The sequence below is a fragment of the Lampris incognitus genome, chromosome 3, assembly GCF_029633865.1.
Source record: "Lampris incognitus isolate fLamInc1 chromosome 3, fLamInc1.hap2, whole genome shotgun sequence".
In the NCBI taxonomy this organism is placed as follows: domain Eukaryota; kingdom Metazoa; phylum Chordata; class Actinopteri; order Lampriformes; family Lampridae; genus Lampris; species Lampris incognitus.
The window spans coordinates 4381192-4399705 of record NC_079213.1 but is presented as its reverse complement, the minus strand read 5'-3'; the positions used below and the strand labels follow the sequence as shown (position 1 = coordinate 4399705).

At 45.6% G+C, this 18514-nt stretch overlaps 1 protein-coding gene across 1 annotated transcript in view; it reads left to right on the top strand.

Annotated features, from left to right (window-relative positions):
- The first annotated feature begins 254 nt into the window (after positions 1-254).
- Positions 255-18514, top strand: part of LOC130109066 (receptor-type tyrosine-protein phosphatase zeta-like) — a 56691-nt gene continuing 38431 nt past the window's right edge. The window contains exons 1-7 of the mRNA XM_056275785.1: positions 255-333; positions 2552-2731; positions 8679-8830; positions 9990-10085; positions 13891-13957; positions 14260-14417; positions 16886-17036. Of these exons, the coding sequence (XP_056131760.1) occupies positions 255-333; positions 2552-2731; positions 8679-8830; positions 9990-10085; positions 13891-13957; positions 14260-14417; positions 16886-17036 (883 nt within the window). The remainder of the gene's footprint in view (positions 334-2551; positions 2732-8678; positions 8831-9989; positions 10086-13890; positions 13958-14259; positions 14418-16885; positions 17037-18514) is intronic.

Sequence of the window (18514 nt, the reverse complement as noted above, 5' to 3'; positions counted from 1 at the left end):
AAATAAAATGCATTATTATTCTTATCAAACCGAATTTAAAACATAAACTAATGCAGCACATACGTCTTTTGTCGGGGTAACACAGATCCGGGACATTTTGACTGGATTATCACAACGGTTACGTCATTTCGACCAAAAAAAAATACTAAAGTAAAAGCGTCCGCGCCAGTGGGGGTTGTGGTTGCTATAGTTACCAAGCCTCCCTTCCGGTCTGCCTGCGCCGCAGTCCTGGTTCTTCTTCCTGTTTCAACTAAATGGCCGCTGCCGCACGTGCGTCGCACTCAGGACGTCATGCCGTGAGGAAGTGCATGGAAACCGGTGGCTGGCTGGAAGGTAGGAAACGCATTGAAAATATCGACCGTTGAAACGCTTCAGTTCGTAGTAAATGGGCGAAAACATGGCGGGGGGGGGACCAAACAAAACACAAAAACCTGCATGTGTACTAAACGTTTTACTATGATTCATTTTACGCAAGAGAGACGCTACCTTGTTGTCACAGGCGGTCGCAAAGCGGACCCACATTTTGAAGGGGTTTAGCTTAGCTATCGTTCCCGCTCGGAGTCCCAAGATGGCGGCCCAAGCTATCGTTCCGCTCGGAGTCCCAAGATGGCGGCCCATCTTGTGTCGTGTCCCCTGTAGCGTACCCTTCTTCTGACCACACACACACACACAACCTGCACCGGCGACGGAAGTCCGGATTACTTTACGTTATCATACAACTTAAAAGTTAATTGTTTTAGTTTTAGCCAACGTGTTTATGAGGATGAAAGAAGAGTCAACGAGGCCCTTTACGCCTGGTTTTAAAGGGACTCGTTCACCCCTAAATCAAAAATGCATGTTTTCCCTCCTACCTGTAGTGCTGTTTCTCCATCCAGGTCGTTTTGGTGTGCGTTGCCAAGTTCTGGAGATGTCGGCCGTAGGGACGTCTGCCTTCTCTCGAATACAGCGGAGCTGGATGGCGCTGGGCTTGTCTTGCTCAAAGTCTCTCCCCCCTTTTTGGGAAAACTCAACAGCGGTGTCTTTGCAGAAATCATGACCCGGTTACTCATGATAATCCACAGACTTTGTTGTGGGCAGTTTCATGTAGGTGTAGTTCGGTCCAAGAAAGTGGTTCCGACATGAAACTGCTCACAAGTCTTTATGCATGCTCAATAGTGCAGGTAAGGAAATCACAGGAAGTTGAATCAGTTCATCTGGAAACATCGTTTACTGAGAGAAACGTTTCATCACTCATCTGGGTGACCTCTTCAGTCTCAACTGACTGCAGGTATCCCCGCCCTGATAAACAATACAGTGGCGTAACGACCGAAACCAATGATCGGTTTTAATATGCAAATTACCATGACCATTACCTAGAGTTACAATGGCCATGTGTACTATTCACGGAGGATTGGGGAATGTTTGCAATCACAGCATTGTAAGATGGTGACAGATGTACTCTTAGCCCCCCCCCCCCCGCCCCGGGTTCAGGGATGGTCGTTCCCTCTTCCCGCCATTCAAACCAGCATTCCTCTCTATCAAGGATGTGCACATCCTCATCCTTGAAAGAGTGGCCACTGGCCTGTAGATTGTGTAGACCAGGGGTGCCCAACTCCAGGCCTCGAGGGCTGCAGCGTCTGCGGGTATTTGTTCCAACCGTGCACTACACCACCTGATTTAACTAATTAGCTCACCTCTTGGACCAAGGAGGGAAAGGAATTAGTTCAATCAGGTGGTGTAGTGCATGGTTGCAACAAATACCTGCAGACACTGCAGCGCTCAAGGCCTGGAGTTGGGCACCCCTGGTGTAGACTGTGGAGTCCTGGCCTGACGTGCTAGCTCTCCTGTGTTGTGCCATCCTCTTGGCCAGTGTCTGTTTAGGTTCCCTGACGTACAAGTCATGGCAATCCCCCCGGCACTTAACTGTCAAGTGCCGGGGGGATTGCCGTGGATTCCCAGCACGTATATTATGAAATATATTCAAATGGGTTCGAACCTATGTGTTTTTGGAATAATCGAACGTCATTTTTGGCCAATTTTGACAGCCCTATGTTACGGTCAGGTTTTTGTTTCTTTGCCTTTGCACCAGCAGCTTCGTTCTCGGCGGTTGACATAAGTGTGATGCGGCTCAGTAGTTCCTCCTCTTCATTTTATGCTGCAGATATGTGTAATATGTCACCCTGTGCTCATGGCGTTCATGTTCATCCCCGTGTGTGTGCTGGAAGAAAACATGATAAAACCAATGTGGGGACTGGGGACCCACTGCTTTGTTGCGCCACTAGTGACACAACTACGTTGGTTACCTTTAAGGATTTGTCTCAGTAGAGAAAAGTACTGCAGCTTGGTTGGTACAGTCCATATTAGGGGCTCGTAGGGGACTGGACACTGAGTTTCTCATTTTTATGTTGTACTTGAAATTGTTAAAGGGTCATACCAGTGTTTTTGTGTTTTATACTGAAAATCACATGTAGGCTACTTTACCCTATTTGCCCCTGAACCAGCGCTGAAAACCACACCCCGCCTGCCACAGTTAACGTTTATCTCCATTTGTTCCCTCCATCTCTCTGTACAGGTACACTCAGCCAGCAAAACTGGGGAAAGAGGTATCCGTCCTGTAACAGCGCCAGACAGTCTCCAGTGGACATTGACGAGACGTTCACTCAGGTCAGACTGCAGTACCAGAACCTACAGCTAGAGGGATGGGACAAAAAGACATCCGAGAGCACCACCATCCGCAACAATGGGAAGACCGGTATGTCCCACAGGGTGCTGGTGCTATCTTGGTATCCAATAAAGAAGATCTCTCATGTATTTATTGCGACGTTGTCCTGAATTGGTACCGTATTCATTGTTGAAGGTCCTCTTCGTGTATTCATCTTGCAGCTGTCCTGTGTTTGTGCAGTGTATGGTATTTCTGTCCCTCTGACAGCATCATTAGACGTGGACCTGCTTCAGAAATAAACTAGAGATGTAAGAACAAGAAAGGAGACATAGAAAGGTTTTCTTTTTTAAACAAACGACAAGAACATATTAGATCCAGTAGGCTACAAAGATATACATTTAATTCTTGGTAATAGTTTCAGTTTGTAGTTCTCTGTCTCTGTTTGGATGCTAAGAGGGCCACAAACATCCCACAAAAAAACAATGTGATCTCCGTATGCATGCAAGTTTTCCTCTTAAATTGCGGTCTTGATGTCTTAAATGTCAGCATGCAGTTAAAAAAAGCCATTTGGAGAGAAAGGGGCAGTATTTAAAGAGTTGGATGAGTGTGCGAGAGAAATATATAGAATGAGAGAAAAACAATCATTGAGAGAAAGAGAATGGGAGTGGGCGACAGGCGTGGGTGCAAGTCCAAGAATACTGGGATGGCAACCAGCGCTTTACCCGTGCCCCCGTCCACAGGGTTAGTGGTGGTGTCAGGAGGGGCATCCGGCGCAAAATTTTGCCAAATCGGATTGACAAGACCGTACCGGCTCGGTTGAGGCTCCATATGGGATTGGCTGACGACAGCTGCCATTGGTGCTGTGCCCTCACAGCGCACCGATGGCAACTGTAAAATCCACTGTGGCGACCCCTGAGAAACGGGGAACCAGCTGAAAAAAGAAGAGAGAAAGAGAACAGGGGAGAAATGGACAGACAACAGTATGTCTAGAACACAAAGGACGAGGGCGTCCCGGTAGCGTAGCGGTCTATTCTGTTGCCCAACACGGATCACTGGTTTGAATCTCCGTGTTACCTCCCGCTTGGTCGGGCGTCCCTACAGACACAATTGGCTGTGTCTGCGGGTGGGAAGGCGGATGTGGGTATGTGTCCCCGTCGCTGCACTAGCGCCTCATCTGGTCGGTCAGGGCGCCTGTTCAGGGGGTGAGGGGGAACTGGGGGGAATAGCGTGATCCTCCCACGCGCTACATTCCCCTGGCGAAACTCCTCACTGTCAGGTGAAAAGAAGTGGCTGGTGACTCCACATGTATCGGAGCAGACGTGGTAGTCTGCAGCCCTCCCCGGATCGGCGGGGCGGGGCGGGGAGGGGGCGACCGGGACGGCTCGGAAGAGTGGGGTAATTGGCTGGGTACAATTGAGGAGAAAAAGGGGGAAACCCCACCCCCAAAAAAAACACAAAAGATAGGGAGCAGGAAAGAGAGAGGGGGAGTGGGGGTGTTTGTGGAGAGACGAGATGAAACAGCGATAGCAGAAAGTGATAACGAGCTTGAATAGTGAAGTGATAAGTGGGAGGAGAGGTGGAGAGACAGAAGGGAAAGACAAAGAGGGGTTAAGTGAAGGCTGGGCTGATGAATGTGTCTGCCCTCTGAATCAAATGGAAGGTGTCTGGGTGGTCACATAGTTTAATGTGGCCCCTCTGCTGTATGTGTGTTGAGTGTATGCATGCATGAATTCACATGTGTCTACGTACCCACAGGTATGAATACTTGTGTACATGTGTGTGCATGTGCAGGCATGAGTCAGAGAGAGAGAGGCCATCCATTCCCCTTCCTTTATTTTCCACTTTACTTCTTGGAGTTTATGAGGACAGTCACTGTTCTACATTTACAACTGTGTGTGTGTGTGTGCACGCACACACATGCACGCACACACACACATACGTATACGTGTACTAAACCTTTGTGACTCTGCACACACGTTCCTTCCACATGTTAATATTCATGAAATTTTCATGAGAATGTCCGTAACGGCAGAAGGGAAATCGACCACTAAATAGGACATCGTAGATCTGTCAGCTGCTGGTCTTTATTACTGGGACGAAGACATTACATTTACACATCTCATTTGCTGGAGACGCTTTGTCTTAAGAATTTAACAGTATTAGTGCTTACAGTTTAAAGATGGATCTGGCTTTTATTCGTAGAATTTTACAGCTCCGTAGGAACTGTGAGCTCTTGTTTTTGCCACGGGAGTCCCCCCGAGGGGCAGGAATTCTTCCCCGTGGCCGCGTGTTAGTGCCTTTCCCGCTGAGCGGCACAGGCAGTGGAATCCCGGACCTGATTATCGTTCTGTTTTACTTTCCTCCGTTTTTCACTTCCTCTGATGTCAGTGGCCCCTGGCTGTGAATCTGTAATTCTTACTTTGTATTTGGAAGTGATGGACTCGTGTCCTTTCCAGGGTGTCTCACGCCTTCAGTCCCGAGCCCTGCTAAGAACAGTTCCAGACTCCTGCAAACCTATATTAGGATATTAGATTCAGTGGTATTATATCAGAGATTGGTTATATATGTATATATATATGTATATATATATATATATCCATCCATCCATCCATTATCCGAGCCACTTATCCTGCTCTCAGGGTCGTGGGATGCTGGAGCCGATCCCAGCAGTCATTGGGCAGCAGGCGGGGAGACGCCCGGGACAGGCCAGCAGGCCATCACAGGGCATATATACATACATGTCAACAAGTAAAATTTCAGTGACCAAGTACAGTGGATAAATTTGAAGTTGAAGGTCTTGTTTGATACACAGGGCACAGATACATATCCGGTAATAAACTTGGCAGTTACTCTTTTCACTGACAATGTAAGATGTCCAACAAAGTTTGTCCGACAATGAGAAGATGAGACACCCAAAGTGATCGGTGGAGCGGAGGAGTACGGCCCCACAAACCTTCCATTCGAGGAGTCATCAGAGAAAAATGTGCCTTCTTTTTGTGAGAAACGGGAATCCTCATTCCCACGGCTGCCCCACCAAAAACAACAACAAAACAACAACTTAGTTTTGTATAGCGCCTCTCAAGGAACCCAAGGACCTTGCAAGGAGAATCTTGTGCATTCCTGCAGCAAGCGCTGCGAGCGAAGGCTCATTCAGCGAAGCAGGGCGCATTGGAGGCGAGGCGGAATTGCCTGAATCCTGGCACAGTGGATGCTATTTTATTGTTGCACACTGCAAAGAAAAAGTCTGAGTAGAGTAGGTCACGAATGTATTTGTTACACATTTAGGCTGGACTCGCACCAGTTTTGGTTGTCGGCTTTAGAAGCTACAACCTTTTTTATTAATTTTGAACTGCTGAAATGTAGGAAGATTGTTGTAATAGCTGATTCTTAGTACAACAGCACCCCAGTACCATCACTGCACTTACATATATATATATATATATACACTACCGTTCAAAAGTTTGGGATCACCCAAACAATTTTGTGTTTTCCATGAAAAGTCACACTTATTCACCACCATATGTTGTGAAATGAATAGAAAATAGAGTCAAGACATTGACAAGGTTAGAAATAATGATTTGTATTTGAAATAAGATTTTTTTTACATCAAACTTTGCTTTCGTCAAAGAATCCTCCATTTGCAGCAATTACAGCATTGCAGACCTTTGGCATTCTAGCTGTTAATTTGTTGAGGTAATCTGGAGAAATTGCACCCCACGCTTCCAGAAGCAGCTCCCACAAGTTGGATTGGTTGGATGGGCACTTCTTTGAGCAGATTGAGTTTCTGGAGCATCACATTTGTGGGGTCAATTAAACGCTCAAAATGGCCAGAAAAAGAGAACTTTCATCTGAAACTCGACAGTCTATTCTTGTTCTTAGAAATGAAGGCTATTCCATGCGAGAAATTGCTAAGAAATTGAAGATTTCCTACACCGGTGTGTACTACTCCCTTCAGAGGACAGCACAAACAGGCTCTAACCAGAGTAGAAAAAGAAGTGGGAGGCCGCGTTGCACAACTGAGCAAGAAGATAAGTACATTAGAGTCTCTAGTTTGAGAAACAGACGCCTCACAGGTCCCCAACTGGCATCTTCATTAAATAGTACCCGCAAAACACCAGTGTCAACATCTACAGTGAAGAGGCGGCTGCGGGATTCTGGGCTTCAGGGCAGAGTGGCAAAGAAAAAGCCATATCTGAGACTGACCAATAAAAGAAAAAGATTAAGATGGGCAAAAGAACACAGACATTGGACAGAGGAAGACTGGAAAAAAGTGTTGTGGACGGATGAATCCAAGTTTGAGGTGTTTGGATCACAAAGAAGAACGTTTGTGAGACGCAGAACAAATGAAAAGATGCTGGAAGAATGCCTGACGCCATCTGTTAAGCATGGTGGAGGTAATGTGATGGTCTGGGGTTGCTTTGGTGCTGGTAAGGTGGGAGATTTGTACAGGGTAAAAGGGATTCTGAATAAGGAAGGCTATCACTCCATTTTGCAACGCCATGCCATACCCAGTGGACAGCGCTTGATTGGAGCCAATTTCATCCTACAACAGGACAATGACCCTAAACACACCTCCAAATTGTGCAAGAACTATTTAGAGCAGAAGCAGGCAGCTGGTATTCTATCGGTAATGGAGTGGCCAGCGCAGTCACCAGATCTGAACCCCATTGAGCTGTTGTGGGAGCAGCTTGACCGTATGGTACGCAAGAAGTGCCCATCCAACCAATCCAACTTGTGGGAGCTGCTTCTGGAAGCGTGGGGTGCAATTTCTCCAGATTACCTCAACAAATTAACAGCTAGAATGCCAAAGGTCTGCAATGCTGTAATTGCTGCAAATGGAGGATTCTTTGACGAAAGCAAAGTTTGATGTAAAAAAAATCTTATTTCAAATACAAATCATTATTTCTAACTTTGTCAATGTCTTGACTCTATTTTCTATTCATTTCACAACATATGGTGGTGAATAAGTGTGACTTTTCATGGAAAACACAAAATTGTTTGGGTGATCCCAAACTTTTGAACGGTAGTGTATATATATATATATATATAGTATATATATGTTTGTTAAGAGAAACACAATGGTAGGAAAAGTGCTCAACAAATAAGGAGCAAAGTAATCCAGGATTATTTATATATGAAATACCCACACACACCCACAGATGGGCGACAAAGGAAAAACCTGAGCGCTTGACCCCCACAGTGAGGGGGTCCGGGGGTATGTTAGGCTGTGGGGGGCATTTTCCTGGCATGGTCTCTGAATGACCACCTTCGTCCTATAGTGAGACATATCTATCCTCATGGGAGTTATCTCTCCCAGGATGACAACGCCCCCGTCCACAGCGCACGAGGGGTCACTGAGTATGAACTTGATGTAAATCATGTGCTATGGCCTTCACAGTCACCAGCTCTCAACCCAATTGAACGGCTATGGGAGATTTTGTACCGATGTGTTGGAAAGCACTCTCCACCACGACCATCAAAACACCAAATGAGGGAATGTCTTCTGGAAGACTGCTGCTCCGTCCCTCCAGTAGAGTTCAGAAACTTGTAGAATCCATGACAAGGAGCATGTTGTGGAGGCTCGTGGTGACCCAACACCTTACTGAGCTGTTTATGTTGGTTTTTCCTCTCATTTGTCAGCTGTCTGTATATCTCATGGGGGGAATGTCTGTGCAGTGGGAGTAGTAACATTCATAACCTTTTTTACACGTGTGACGGACGAAACCATTTGGACACAAGTGTTCAGAACTGCAGGCCTGTGCCAGAATTCAACTCACAGAGGTGCAGTCTTGGCAGATTTATTACTTAAAAGGTGGATATTATCACATTTGCTCAGAATTGTTGAAATTTTACCCATGACTGATGACTATCATTGAAATGAAGCCATACATTTAAGATTTTCACTCGAAAAATGTACTTGAGTTTGCCATTAGTCTAAAATGAGAAAACTCCCATTTCCTCACTGCGTTCCTGTGGTTCAAACTAAGGTTGAAGTGAAGTGAATTTAATGTAACTCTGTGTTATGCGCGTTTTCCAGTGGTCATTAATGTGGATGAAGAGTATTACGTGAGTGGAGGCGGCCTGAGTGCCAGGTTCCGTGTGGGTAGCATCACCTTCCACTGGGGGCTCTGTAACGCCACCTCGGATGGATCAGAGCACAGCCTCAACGGAATGAAGTATCCCCTGGAGGTACAGCGACCTGTCTGTCTATCTGTCTTTAATGACCTCTGATAGGAGGAGCTGAATACAGGCTTTCCACACACATAATCCCACTGACTGGGTCGTAGTAGAACAGCCGCCAGGTCGTGGGTATAGCACCAAAGGTGGCTCAAGACTTTTCTTTAAAAGTGAGCAACAGGTTCATTCTGTTTTTCTTGTAAATCAAGATACTACTCTTTCTCCTCCTACAATAAGCCAGTAAAAATATAATTATTGGGGCTCGCCAGTTTGAATCCCCGTGTTACCTCCGGCTTGGTCGGGCCTCCCTACAGCCACAATTGGCTGTCTGCGGGTGGGGAGCCGGATGTGGGTATGTGTCCTGGTTGCTGCACTAGCTCCTCCTCTGGCCGGTCGGGGTGCCTGTTCCGGGGGGCGGGGGAAATAGCGTGATCCTCCCACGCGCTACGTCCCCCTGGTGAAACTCCTCACTGTCCAGTGAAAAGAAGCGGCTGGCGACTCCACATGTGTCGGAGGAGGCATGTGGTAGTCTGCAGCCCTCCCCGGATCGGCAGAGGGGGTGGAGCAGAGACCGGGACGGCTTGAAAGAGTGGGGTCATTGGCCGGGTACAATTGGGGAGAAAAGGAGGAGACAAAAAAGGCCACAAAAAAAATCATTATTGTCCTTAATCTCGAGGGTCTGTCATGTTGATTGTTGCGTGTTTGACTTCAGTGGTCTGTATACTTGAATCAGGCTGTAGACACTGTAAGTCCGACACGGGTAAAGGATGGAATACCATCACCGCTAAATTATCTGATATACACACGACAAATTAGAGGTATACAGATGACTTGTACTTTGACTTCTACTTCTTTATTCTTACTAGTGTACGTTGCCCTGTGCAGACTGGTACTGTGAAACATCTGCTTACAAATTTCACTCTTCTGGGAAATGAAATTTTCAAATTTTCTTACTTTAACACTGCATTTTTCCAGGTTATGATGTAGACTACCCTTCATGTCAACTGGCATTACGTTGCATTGTCGTGGGCAGGCTCTTGTGACCTACCACAGCTGGTCGCATCGGATGCCAGTTCGATTTACGACTGAATATGAATTATTATGTGATTACTTCTTCTATTGTTGTGACCTCCACAGTTTTTTAAGCTCCATAATTTTTCTCCTCTATCAGATGCAGATTTATAGTTATGACCCTGATAGCTTCCAGAGTCTGGGCGAGGCCGTCAGAGATGGAGGCAGGGTGTCTGCTCTGGTGGTGCTGTTTGAGGTATGTCTTCATGGTCGATGACAACGATTCCAGTCATAACGACACCCGACTCACTCCCTCCTTGTTTTATTCAGCTTGAAGTACAAACCCCAGTTCCAAGTTGGGACGTTGTGTAAAACGTGAATAAAAACAGAATACAGTGATTTGCAAATCCTTTTCGACATGTATTCAACTGAATACACTACAAAGACAAGATATTTAATGTTCAAACTGATAAACTTTATTGTTTTTTGCAAATAGTCACTCATTTTGAATTTGATGCCTGCAACACGTTCCAAAGAAGCTGGGACAGGGGCAACAAAAGACTGTGAAAGTTGAGGAATTCTCAAAAAACACCTGTTTGGAAAATTCCACAGGGGAACAGGTTAAGTGGAAACAGGGGAATGTCATGATTGGGTATAGAAGGAGCATCCCCGAAAGGCTCAGTCGTTCACAAGCAAGGATGGGGTGAGGTTCACCACTTTGTGAACAACTGCATGAGTAAATAGTCCAACATTTTAAGAACAACGTTTCTCAACGTACAACTGCAAGGAATTTAGGGATTTCATCATCTCCAGTCCATAATATCATCACAAGATTCAGAGAATCCGGAGAAATCTCTGCACGTAAGCGGCAAGGCCGAAAACCAACATTGAATGCCCGTGACCTTCGACCCCTCAGGCGGGACTGCATTAAAAACCAACATCATTGTGTAAAGGATATGACCACGTGGGCTCAGGAACACTTGGGAAAACCATTGTCAGTTAACACAGTTGGTCGCTACATCTACAAGTGCAAGTTAAAACTCTCCCATGCAAAGCCAAAGCCAGATATCAACACCACCCAGAAACGCCGCCGGCTTCTCTGGCCCGAGCTCATCTGAGATGGACTGACACAAAGTGGACAAGTGTGCTGTGGTCTGACGAGTCCACATTTCACATTGTTTTTGGAAATCATGGACGTCATGTCCTCCGGGCTAAAGAGGAAAAGGACCATCCAGATTGTTATCAGCACAGAGTTCAAAAGCCAGCATCTGTGATGGTATGGGGGTGTGTTAGTGCCCATGGCATCATGGGTAACTTGCACACCTGTGAAGGCAGCATTAATGCTGAAAGGTACACACAGGTTTTGGAGCAACATGTGCTGCCATCCAAGCGACGTCTTTTTCAGGGACGTCCCTGCTTATTTCAGCAAGACAATACCAAGCCACATTCTGCACGTGTTACGACAACGTGGCTTCATAGTAAAAGAGTGCGGGTACTAGACTGGCCTGCCTGTAGTCCAGACCTGTCTCCCATTGAAAATGTGTGGTGCATTATGAAGCACAAAATACGACAACGGAGACCCCGGACTGTTGAGCAACTGAAGTCGTACATCAAGCAAGAATGGGAAAGAATTCCACCTACAAAGCTTCAACAATTGACCTTTTGCAAAGTACCGCCCCAGAACGGTGCTGGTCCAATCCTCCCTTAGCAACAGTCCGTCAAGCTTTCAAACACACAACAAAATGCTGAAACAGTGGGCCTATGGGATCTGCAGATCGGATACTAGATATGTGAACAGTTTGGAGGGGGTGTCATTTTCTTTCCCTTCCCGAAACCCAGAACGCAAGAAGCGCAATGTGGGCAATAGATTTGGCAGTATAGCAGACCCCATGGCCAGCTTAATCCATCCAAAATCAACAAAAATACCTGTCTGCTCCAAGCTAAGCTAGCTATTAGCTATTGTTGATAGCTAATACAGCTAACGTATTATTACTTGTTACTTTTACCCACACAATGCGCTGATTTCTTCCTTCATGTTTTGGTGTTTTCCAGCTACTTCCTGGATAGTTCTGAAATGCTTGACGGGCATAGCAACAGTAACTAAGGGAGGCGGGACTTTGCGAAAGGTCAATTAGTGTCCTCAGTTCCCAAATGCTTATTGAGTGTTGTTAAAAGGAAAGGTGGTGTAACACAGTGGTGAACATGCCCCTGTCTCAGCTTCTTTGGAACGTGGTGCAGGCATCACATTCAAAATGAGTGAATATTTGCAACAAAAAACCAATAAAGTTTATCAGTTTGAACATTAAATATCTTGTCTTTGTAGTGTATTCAATTGAATATAGGTTGAAAAGGATTGCAAATCATTGTATTCTGTTTTTATTCACGTTTTACACAACGTCCCAACTTCATTGGAATTTGGGTTTGTGGGTCAGGTGACTCGGCCATACTACATTGTCCCTAGGTGTGTGTGTGTGTGTGTGTGTTTGTGACTGACACCAGAACAGTCATTTGAAGTCGTCTTGGTGACTTCAGGTTTTTAGGTTCAGTTTATTTGCATTTGGGGGAAAATAAAAGTGAGAAAATGAGAGAGGAAAACGAGAAGCTAAGAAGAAAGCCTCTAAGGAAACATTTCTAATTGACAAGTAAAAAAAAAAAATCCAAATTAAACACAAAACACGCCTGTAGGTATTATTTATAACGACTATTTTTGTGAAAGACTTCCACTGTCAAATAATTTGGTTTTATACAATAGCTGTTTTAACAAAGTTATGGCCCAACCGGCTTTAAACAAAAATGTGTTTTGTTTTGTTTTGTTTTGTTTTGTTTTTGGACCCTCCCCCATTTTTCTCCCCAACTGTACCTGGCCAATTACGTCACTCGTCCGAGCCGTCCCGGTCTCTGCTCCACCCCCTCTGCCAATCCGGGGAGGGTTGCAGACTACCACATGTCTCCTCCCATACATGTGGAGTCACCAGCCGCTTCTTTTCACCTGACAGTGAGCAGTTTCACCAGGGGGACGTAGCGCGTGGGAGGATCACGCTGTTGCCCCCAGGTCCCCCTCCCCCCCGAACAGGCGCCCTGACTGACCAGAGGTGGCGCTAGTACAGTCACCAGGACACATACCCATATCCGGCTCCCACCCATAGACACGGCCACTTGTGTCTGTAGGGACGCCCGACCAAGCTGGAGGTAACACAGGGATTCGAACCAGCGATCCCCATGTTGGTAGGCGATGGAATAGACCGCTACGCTACCCAGACGCCCAGTTATTTTTGTTTTGAATCAAATTCGACATTTCAGATAAAAAAAAATTACACCGGTCTGTAGCTTTGTGAAAATAAATGAAATCTGAATAAATAGAATGTTGCACAAGTCAAGCACAACGAGTAAAATATAAAGATGCTATAGATTAGGTCAACTTAATTTTGTTTGTGTAGCACAATATCACAGATTACAAATTTGCCTCAGGGGACTTGACGGCAACACACAGAACTACACTGGGACTGAGAGAAGCGACTGCCTCCGTACGCGCCGCCATTGTGGCAGTCCACGTTAGTGCACGTTACAAGACCTTAGCATCAACTTGTCAGTTTTAATTGTATAGTGCATATATATAGATTAGTGTATAGATGGGTTTTTTCTTTTAAATTATGTCAGTATAATTTGAACATTGAACAGAATGACACTGGAACTAGGAACTAGTATGCCTTTGATTGGCAATGGCTGTTTATAGCCTCTTTTTCGTTAGAAAAGTCTGCTCTTTACAAAAGAAGAACTTCAGCTTTTCACAGGCTGAGCTGATCAAACTGCTGCTGTCTGCATGTATGTACGGTGCAGACTGGTAAACTCGCTCAATCCCAGCGCGTGCAGGAAACCAGTCTGCCACTACACCAGTGTAGACCAAGGCCTGTTTGCTCCTTGCAGTGCAAGGGAAGAGGTTGTTCTTCACTTCGGACGACCCTCAGAATTTGTTGCGTTCACTAATAATCACAGTAAATGAAATCCTGTTGCTGGAGATGCTGCCTGTGAAAGTGACCCCGGCAAATCGTTCTCTCTTACAGATCAGCCTGGCGGACAACGAGAGCTTCGACCCCATAATAGAAGCCGTCAACTCTGTCAGCAGGTTTGGTAAGTCACTGGTGAGGGACAGAAAACTAGTGTGTCACTTCTAAAAAGTCTCATTTTACCAAGAAACCAAACAACTACGGAGTAGCTGTAATGACAGAGCTGTTAATCTTGTGTTATTCTTATAAAAGGTTGCTGTGTTGTGGTAAAAAAAAAACATTTTTAATGCAGGACGTAATGTTCAGATTTATACAATCACGCAATTTTAGCCTGAAAAATTAAAATACAAATTAACATAACCCTAACAAAGCTGATATCTGGAGGAATGTAAAGTGTTTAGACCAAAACTGAATTGTTATCACCAGGTAAAAGTGGAGCGGTGGAAGCGTTCACTTTGAGGGCCCTGCTGCCTAACAATACAGATAAATACTACATCTACAATGGCTCCCTCACCACCCCGCCCTGCTCAGAGACGGTGGAGTGGATCGTCTTCAAACACACCTCAGCCATATCCGAGACGCAGGTCAGTAGACGTGATTCATCACACGGGCATAAACACGCACACATAAAGGAATACGCATATAGTGTCCTATTTCATGTCTTTCTCTCTGCTGTCTGTCTCAGGTGCGTGCAACAACACACACACACACACACACTGTTTGTTAGCATCTGTTAATGAACAGCAGGAATCAGGAAAACTTGCTTTGTCATTTGAAACGAAACATCGTTTCATTCCCAGCCCACAACAGTGCAACACAGACAAAAACACATATCCAAAAATTACAAGAACGCACATATCAAACAAAAAATCACTGTCCAAGAGAACGAATGCAGGATGACTGTCGGAACTGCCGGTCTGCATGGGCTAGCAGTTAGCTTAGCCTGCCCCCACTTGCGCGTCCTGTCAGACCGCCCTCGGCGTTTCCTCTTCGGGCACAGCTCCGGTCAGGGCTGCGGTCCCTGGGCCCACAGGATGCAGCAGACCAAGCTCTCCCAGCCGATCCAGCGCCAGCTCTCCCAGCCATCAGACGAAGACAAAACTTAGATGCAGATGTGAACAAAGACGCTGCATGGACGGCACTGGGTGAGGCCACCGCAAACATAAGTTCGCACCGCCATCCTCCCACACCAGTACCGGGTGAGGCCGCTGCAAACGTGAATTTGCGCCGCCATCTTCCCACACCGGAAGCCAAAGCAGTCGCTCTCTCATGCGATTGGTGCCCCAAAAGTCTTTTCTTATCTAACTGGAGGCGTTTCGTAGGACAGTATGTTGCAGCAGCAGGCCAGAGGACACAGTTCAGTGCAGACGTCATACTAAAACTAACAAAAAGCCATTACATTCCCCAAAAGGCATCACATTGAAGTGTGCACACAGAACCTGATGCCCAGGGAGAACTTGGGCTCGGTCTGGGATATTTAGAGAGTGGTTACACTCAGTAACGGCGAGGCATGTTGAATTATTGGAAGAGAGACTGCTTTTTATCACCTGTTTTCCCAGAAAAATAGGAAATACTCTTTTTAAAGTCAGTAGGTTGTTTGCAACAGACTGCACTAAAAGAATCCCTTTAGTATTCGTCCTTTGGCTTCACCAAGTTTCTGCTCGCTAAAATCTAAATTCTCCGTTAAGCTTTTAGACTTATTCACGCATGGCTAGAAAACCAAGGGTAAGGTTGTTGTACTTCAGCTGCTCATGGGACAGAGAGCTTTGGATGGCTGCATGGAGTCCAAGCTCAGTTTCTCAGGTTGAGAGAGGCCAGGCGTGTTTGACTTGTTGGGTGATGAACCTCTCAAATATTTAACTTGAGTAAAGTGCTGCTCTTCAAACACAATGCCTCCCAAGAATAAAGATCTGCCTTGCCATTATTTATAGAGTCTAAGGACCGTGGTCGCAACGCATGAAACGTCCTGAAAATTATGTCGCAGGATAATGGTGTGTGGATGAGGTTAAGAAGATGTGTGTGTGTGTGTGGGTGGGTGGGGGGGTTGGGGGGTATAACCATTAGTGAGTGTGACAGGGTTGGCAAGGCGTGACATGGGTCCGTTTTAGCTCACCACAAATAGAGCAGCACTGAATCTTCTGTTTGTCTCCAGCAGGGCAAACTTTTTAAATTCATACCTGCACACATGCGCACACACACACACACGCACACACACACACACACACACACGCACACACCAATATTTCACAGTAAAAAGGGGGCAAAAAGTAAACTCTCTGTTCTTTTGGTGACTCTATCCCTCCCTGCTTGTTTCTATAAATGTGTTATACAAGTGTTGGACTCTACAGCACAATGTTTACAACTTTGTGTTGTGTGTGAGATTGTCTGTCTGTTGTGTGTAGTTTTACGCCTTTGTTGTGGTTCTGTGTTGATGTGCATGGCTTTCTGTGTTGTGTGTAATTTAATATGTGTGGATGTGTGTGAGAGGGAGTTTTCTTGTGGTCCAAATGTTATTGTTCTGGGTGTGCAGGTAATGTCGTGGTCTATTCCGTTGCCTGCCAACACGGGGATCGCCGGTTCGAATCCCCGTGTTCCCTCCGGCTTTGTCGGGCATCCCTACAGACATAATTGGCCGTGTGTGCGGGTGGGAAGCCGGATGTGGGTATGTGTCCTGGTCGCTGCACTAGCGCCTCCTCTGGTCAGTTGGGGCGTCTGTTCGGGGGGAGGGGCTGGGGGGGTTAGCGTGATCCTCCCACGTGCTATGTGCCCCTGGTGAAACTCCTCACTGTCAGGTGAAAAGAAGCGGCTGGCGACTCCACATGTATGGGAGGAGGCATGTGGTAGTCTGCAGCCCTCCCCGGATCAGCAGAGGGGGTGGAGCAGAGACCGGGACGGCTCAGAAGAGTGGGGTAATTGGACGGGTACAATTAGGGAGAAAAATGGGGGGAGGGGATAAAACAAAATGATTGTTCTTTTCATTACTCTTTTTCTGAATCTCTCTCTCGCTGTCTCTCTCTCGCTGTCTCTCTCTCGCTGTCTCTCTCACCTCCAGTTGGAGGTGTTCTGTGAGGTGATGACCATGGAGCAGGCAGGGTACGTCATGTTGACAGATTACCTTCAGAACAACTTCAGGGAGCAGCAGCAGCAGTTCATGGGCCAAGTGTTTGCCTCCTACACAGGGGTGGAGGAGGTCCTCACTCCCAGTACGTTCTCACACCTACAGCCACCCTGCAACCAGACCTGGGGATTAACGCAATGCACGTCATGGCATTACATAATCAAATGGCCAAAAAAAAACCCCAAAAAAAACAATAATTGTGTACAGTTACAGAAAAGACACTTGTCATAATTTGTTTTACTACTGAAGGTTCACATTCAAGCATCCCAAAGAGGGAAATTTGTTTTTAATTACTTTCACCTTACCTTTTGTTGCCTTACTTTTTGGAGGAGTATGTGCACTGCATGAGTTAACCAGATGGGCGGCCATATTGCCAGACCATATGCTCATTTACTAACACATCCACGCATCTGGTAGTTTCACACATTCACATCAGGGTAAAACCACCACCGCCTACTGTCGGTTGCTGCTTTTCAGAAGGTCGACATTTCTGTATTATAAATTCCTTTTTTGGTTGGTCTTGTGTAATCAACTCCCATATTTTCGTAATGTGTGTGTGTGTGGTGTTAGTGTGTGTGTGTGTGTGTGTGTGTGTGTGGTGTTAGTGTGTGTGTGTTAGTTAGTTAGTGTAGATAGCGGGACCAAAAACTAAAGCATTTATGATCCTAATTCTTTTTGGAGGTGGTAGGTATTGTTCCAGAGAGTACGGGGAAAATCCCAGAAAATTAAAATTATGCATAATTATGTATAAATATGCAAAATATTCATTTTTCTAAAAATGGCTAAAAACCACTTTTCTCGGCATTTCAGGTGATTCTGAGCATCTTTGATTTTTTTCAGCTATATAAAAAAAAATTTCTGGGACTTCGAAATGTTTTGGCATTATGCAAAATATGCATTTTTGCAAAAATGCACTTATGATCCTCATTTTTTTTGGAGGTGGTAGGTATTGCTCCAGAGAGGACCAGAAAAATAGCAGAAAATTAAAATGATTATAATAATTATGCATAATGATGCAAAATATGCATTTTCTAAAAACGGCTCAAAACCACTTTTCTCAGCATTTCAGATGATTCTGAGCATTTGGGGGGAGGGAGTTGGAGTGGGGGGGGGGGTTAGGGGCAGGGGGTTAGCTGGCAGGATGAAGAGGAGGGAGATTTAGACGGGTGGATAACCAAACCGCTACATTGTAGCGGGGTTCTTCTAGTGTTCTAATATTTTGAGATACTGGATTTTTGATTTTCCTGAGCTGTAAGCTGTAATCGTCAAGATTACAACAAAAAAGGCTTGACATATTTCACTTTATGTGTAATGAGTCTTGAATATATGAAAGTTTCACTTTTTGAATTAAATTACGGAAAATAATGAACTTTTCCACAATATTACAATTTTTTGAGATGCGCCTGTGCAGTCTGCCTTTTTGTTTTGTGGTTGCCGTGCAGAGAAGTTGACTGTAATTAGGCCCCGCCCCTCCGCATGGGCGACGCATGTTTGAGGTCTTTTGAAATTGAAATAAAGTGTTCAGAGGTTCATAAAGGCCTTTTTTTAAACCTCTAATGAAGT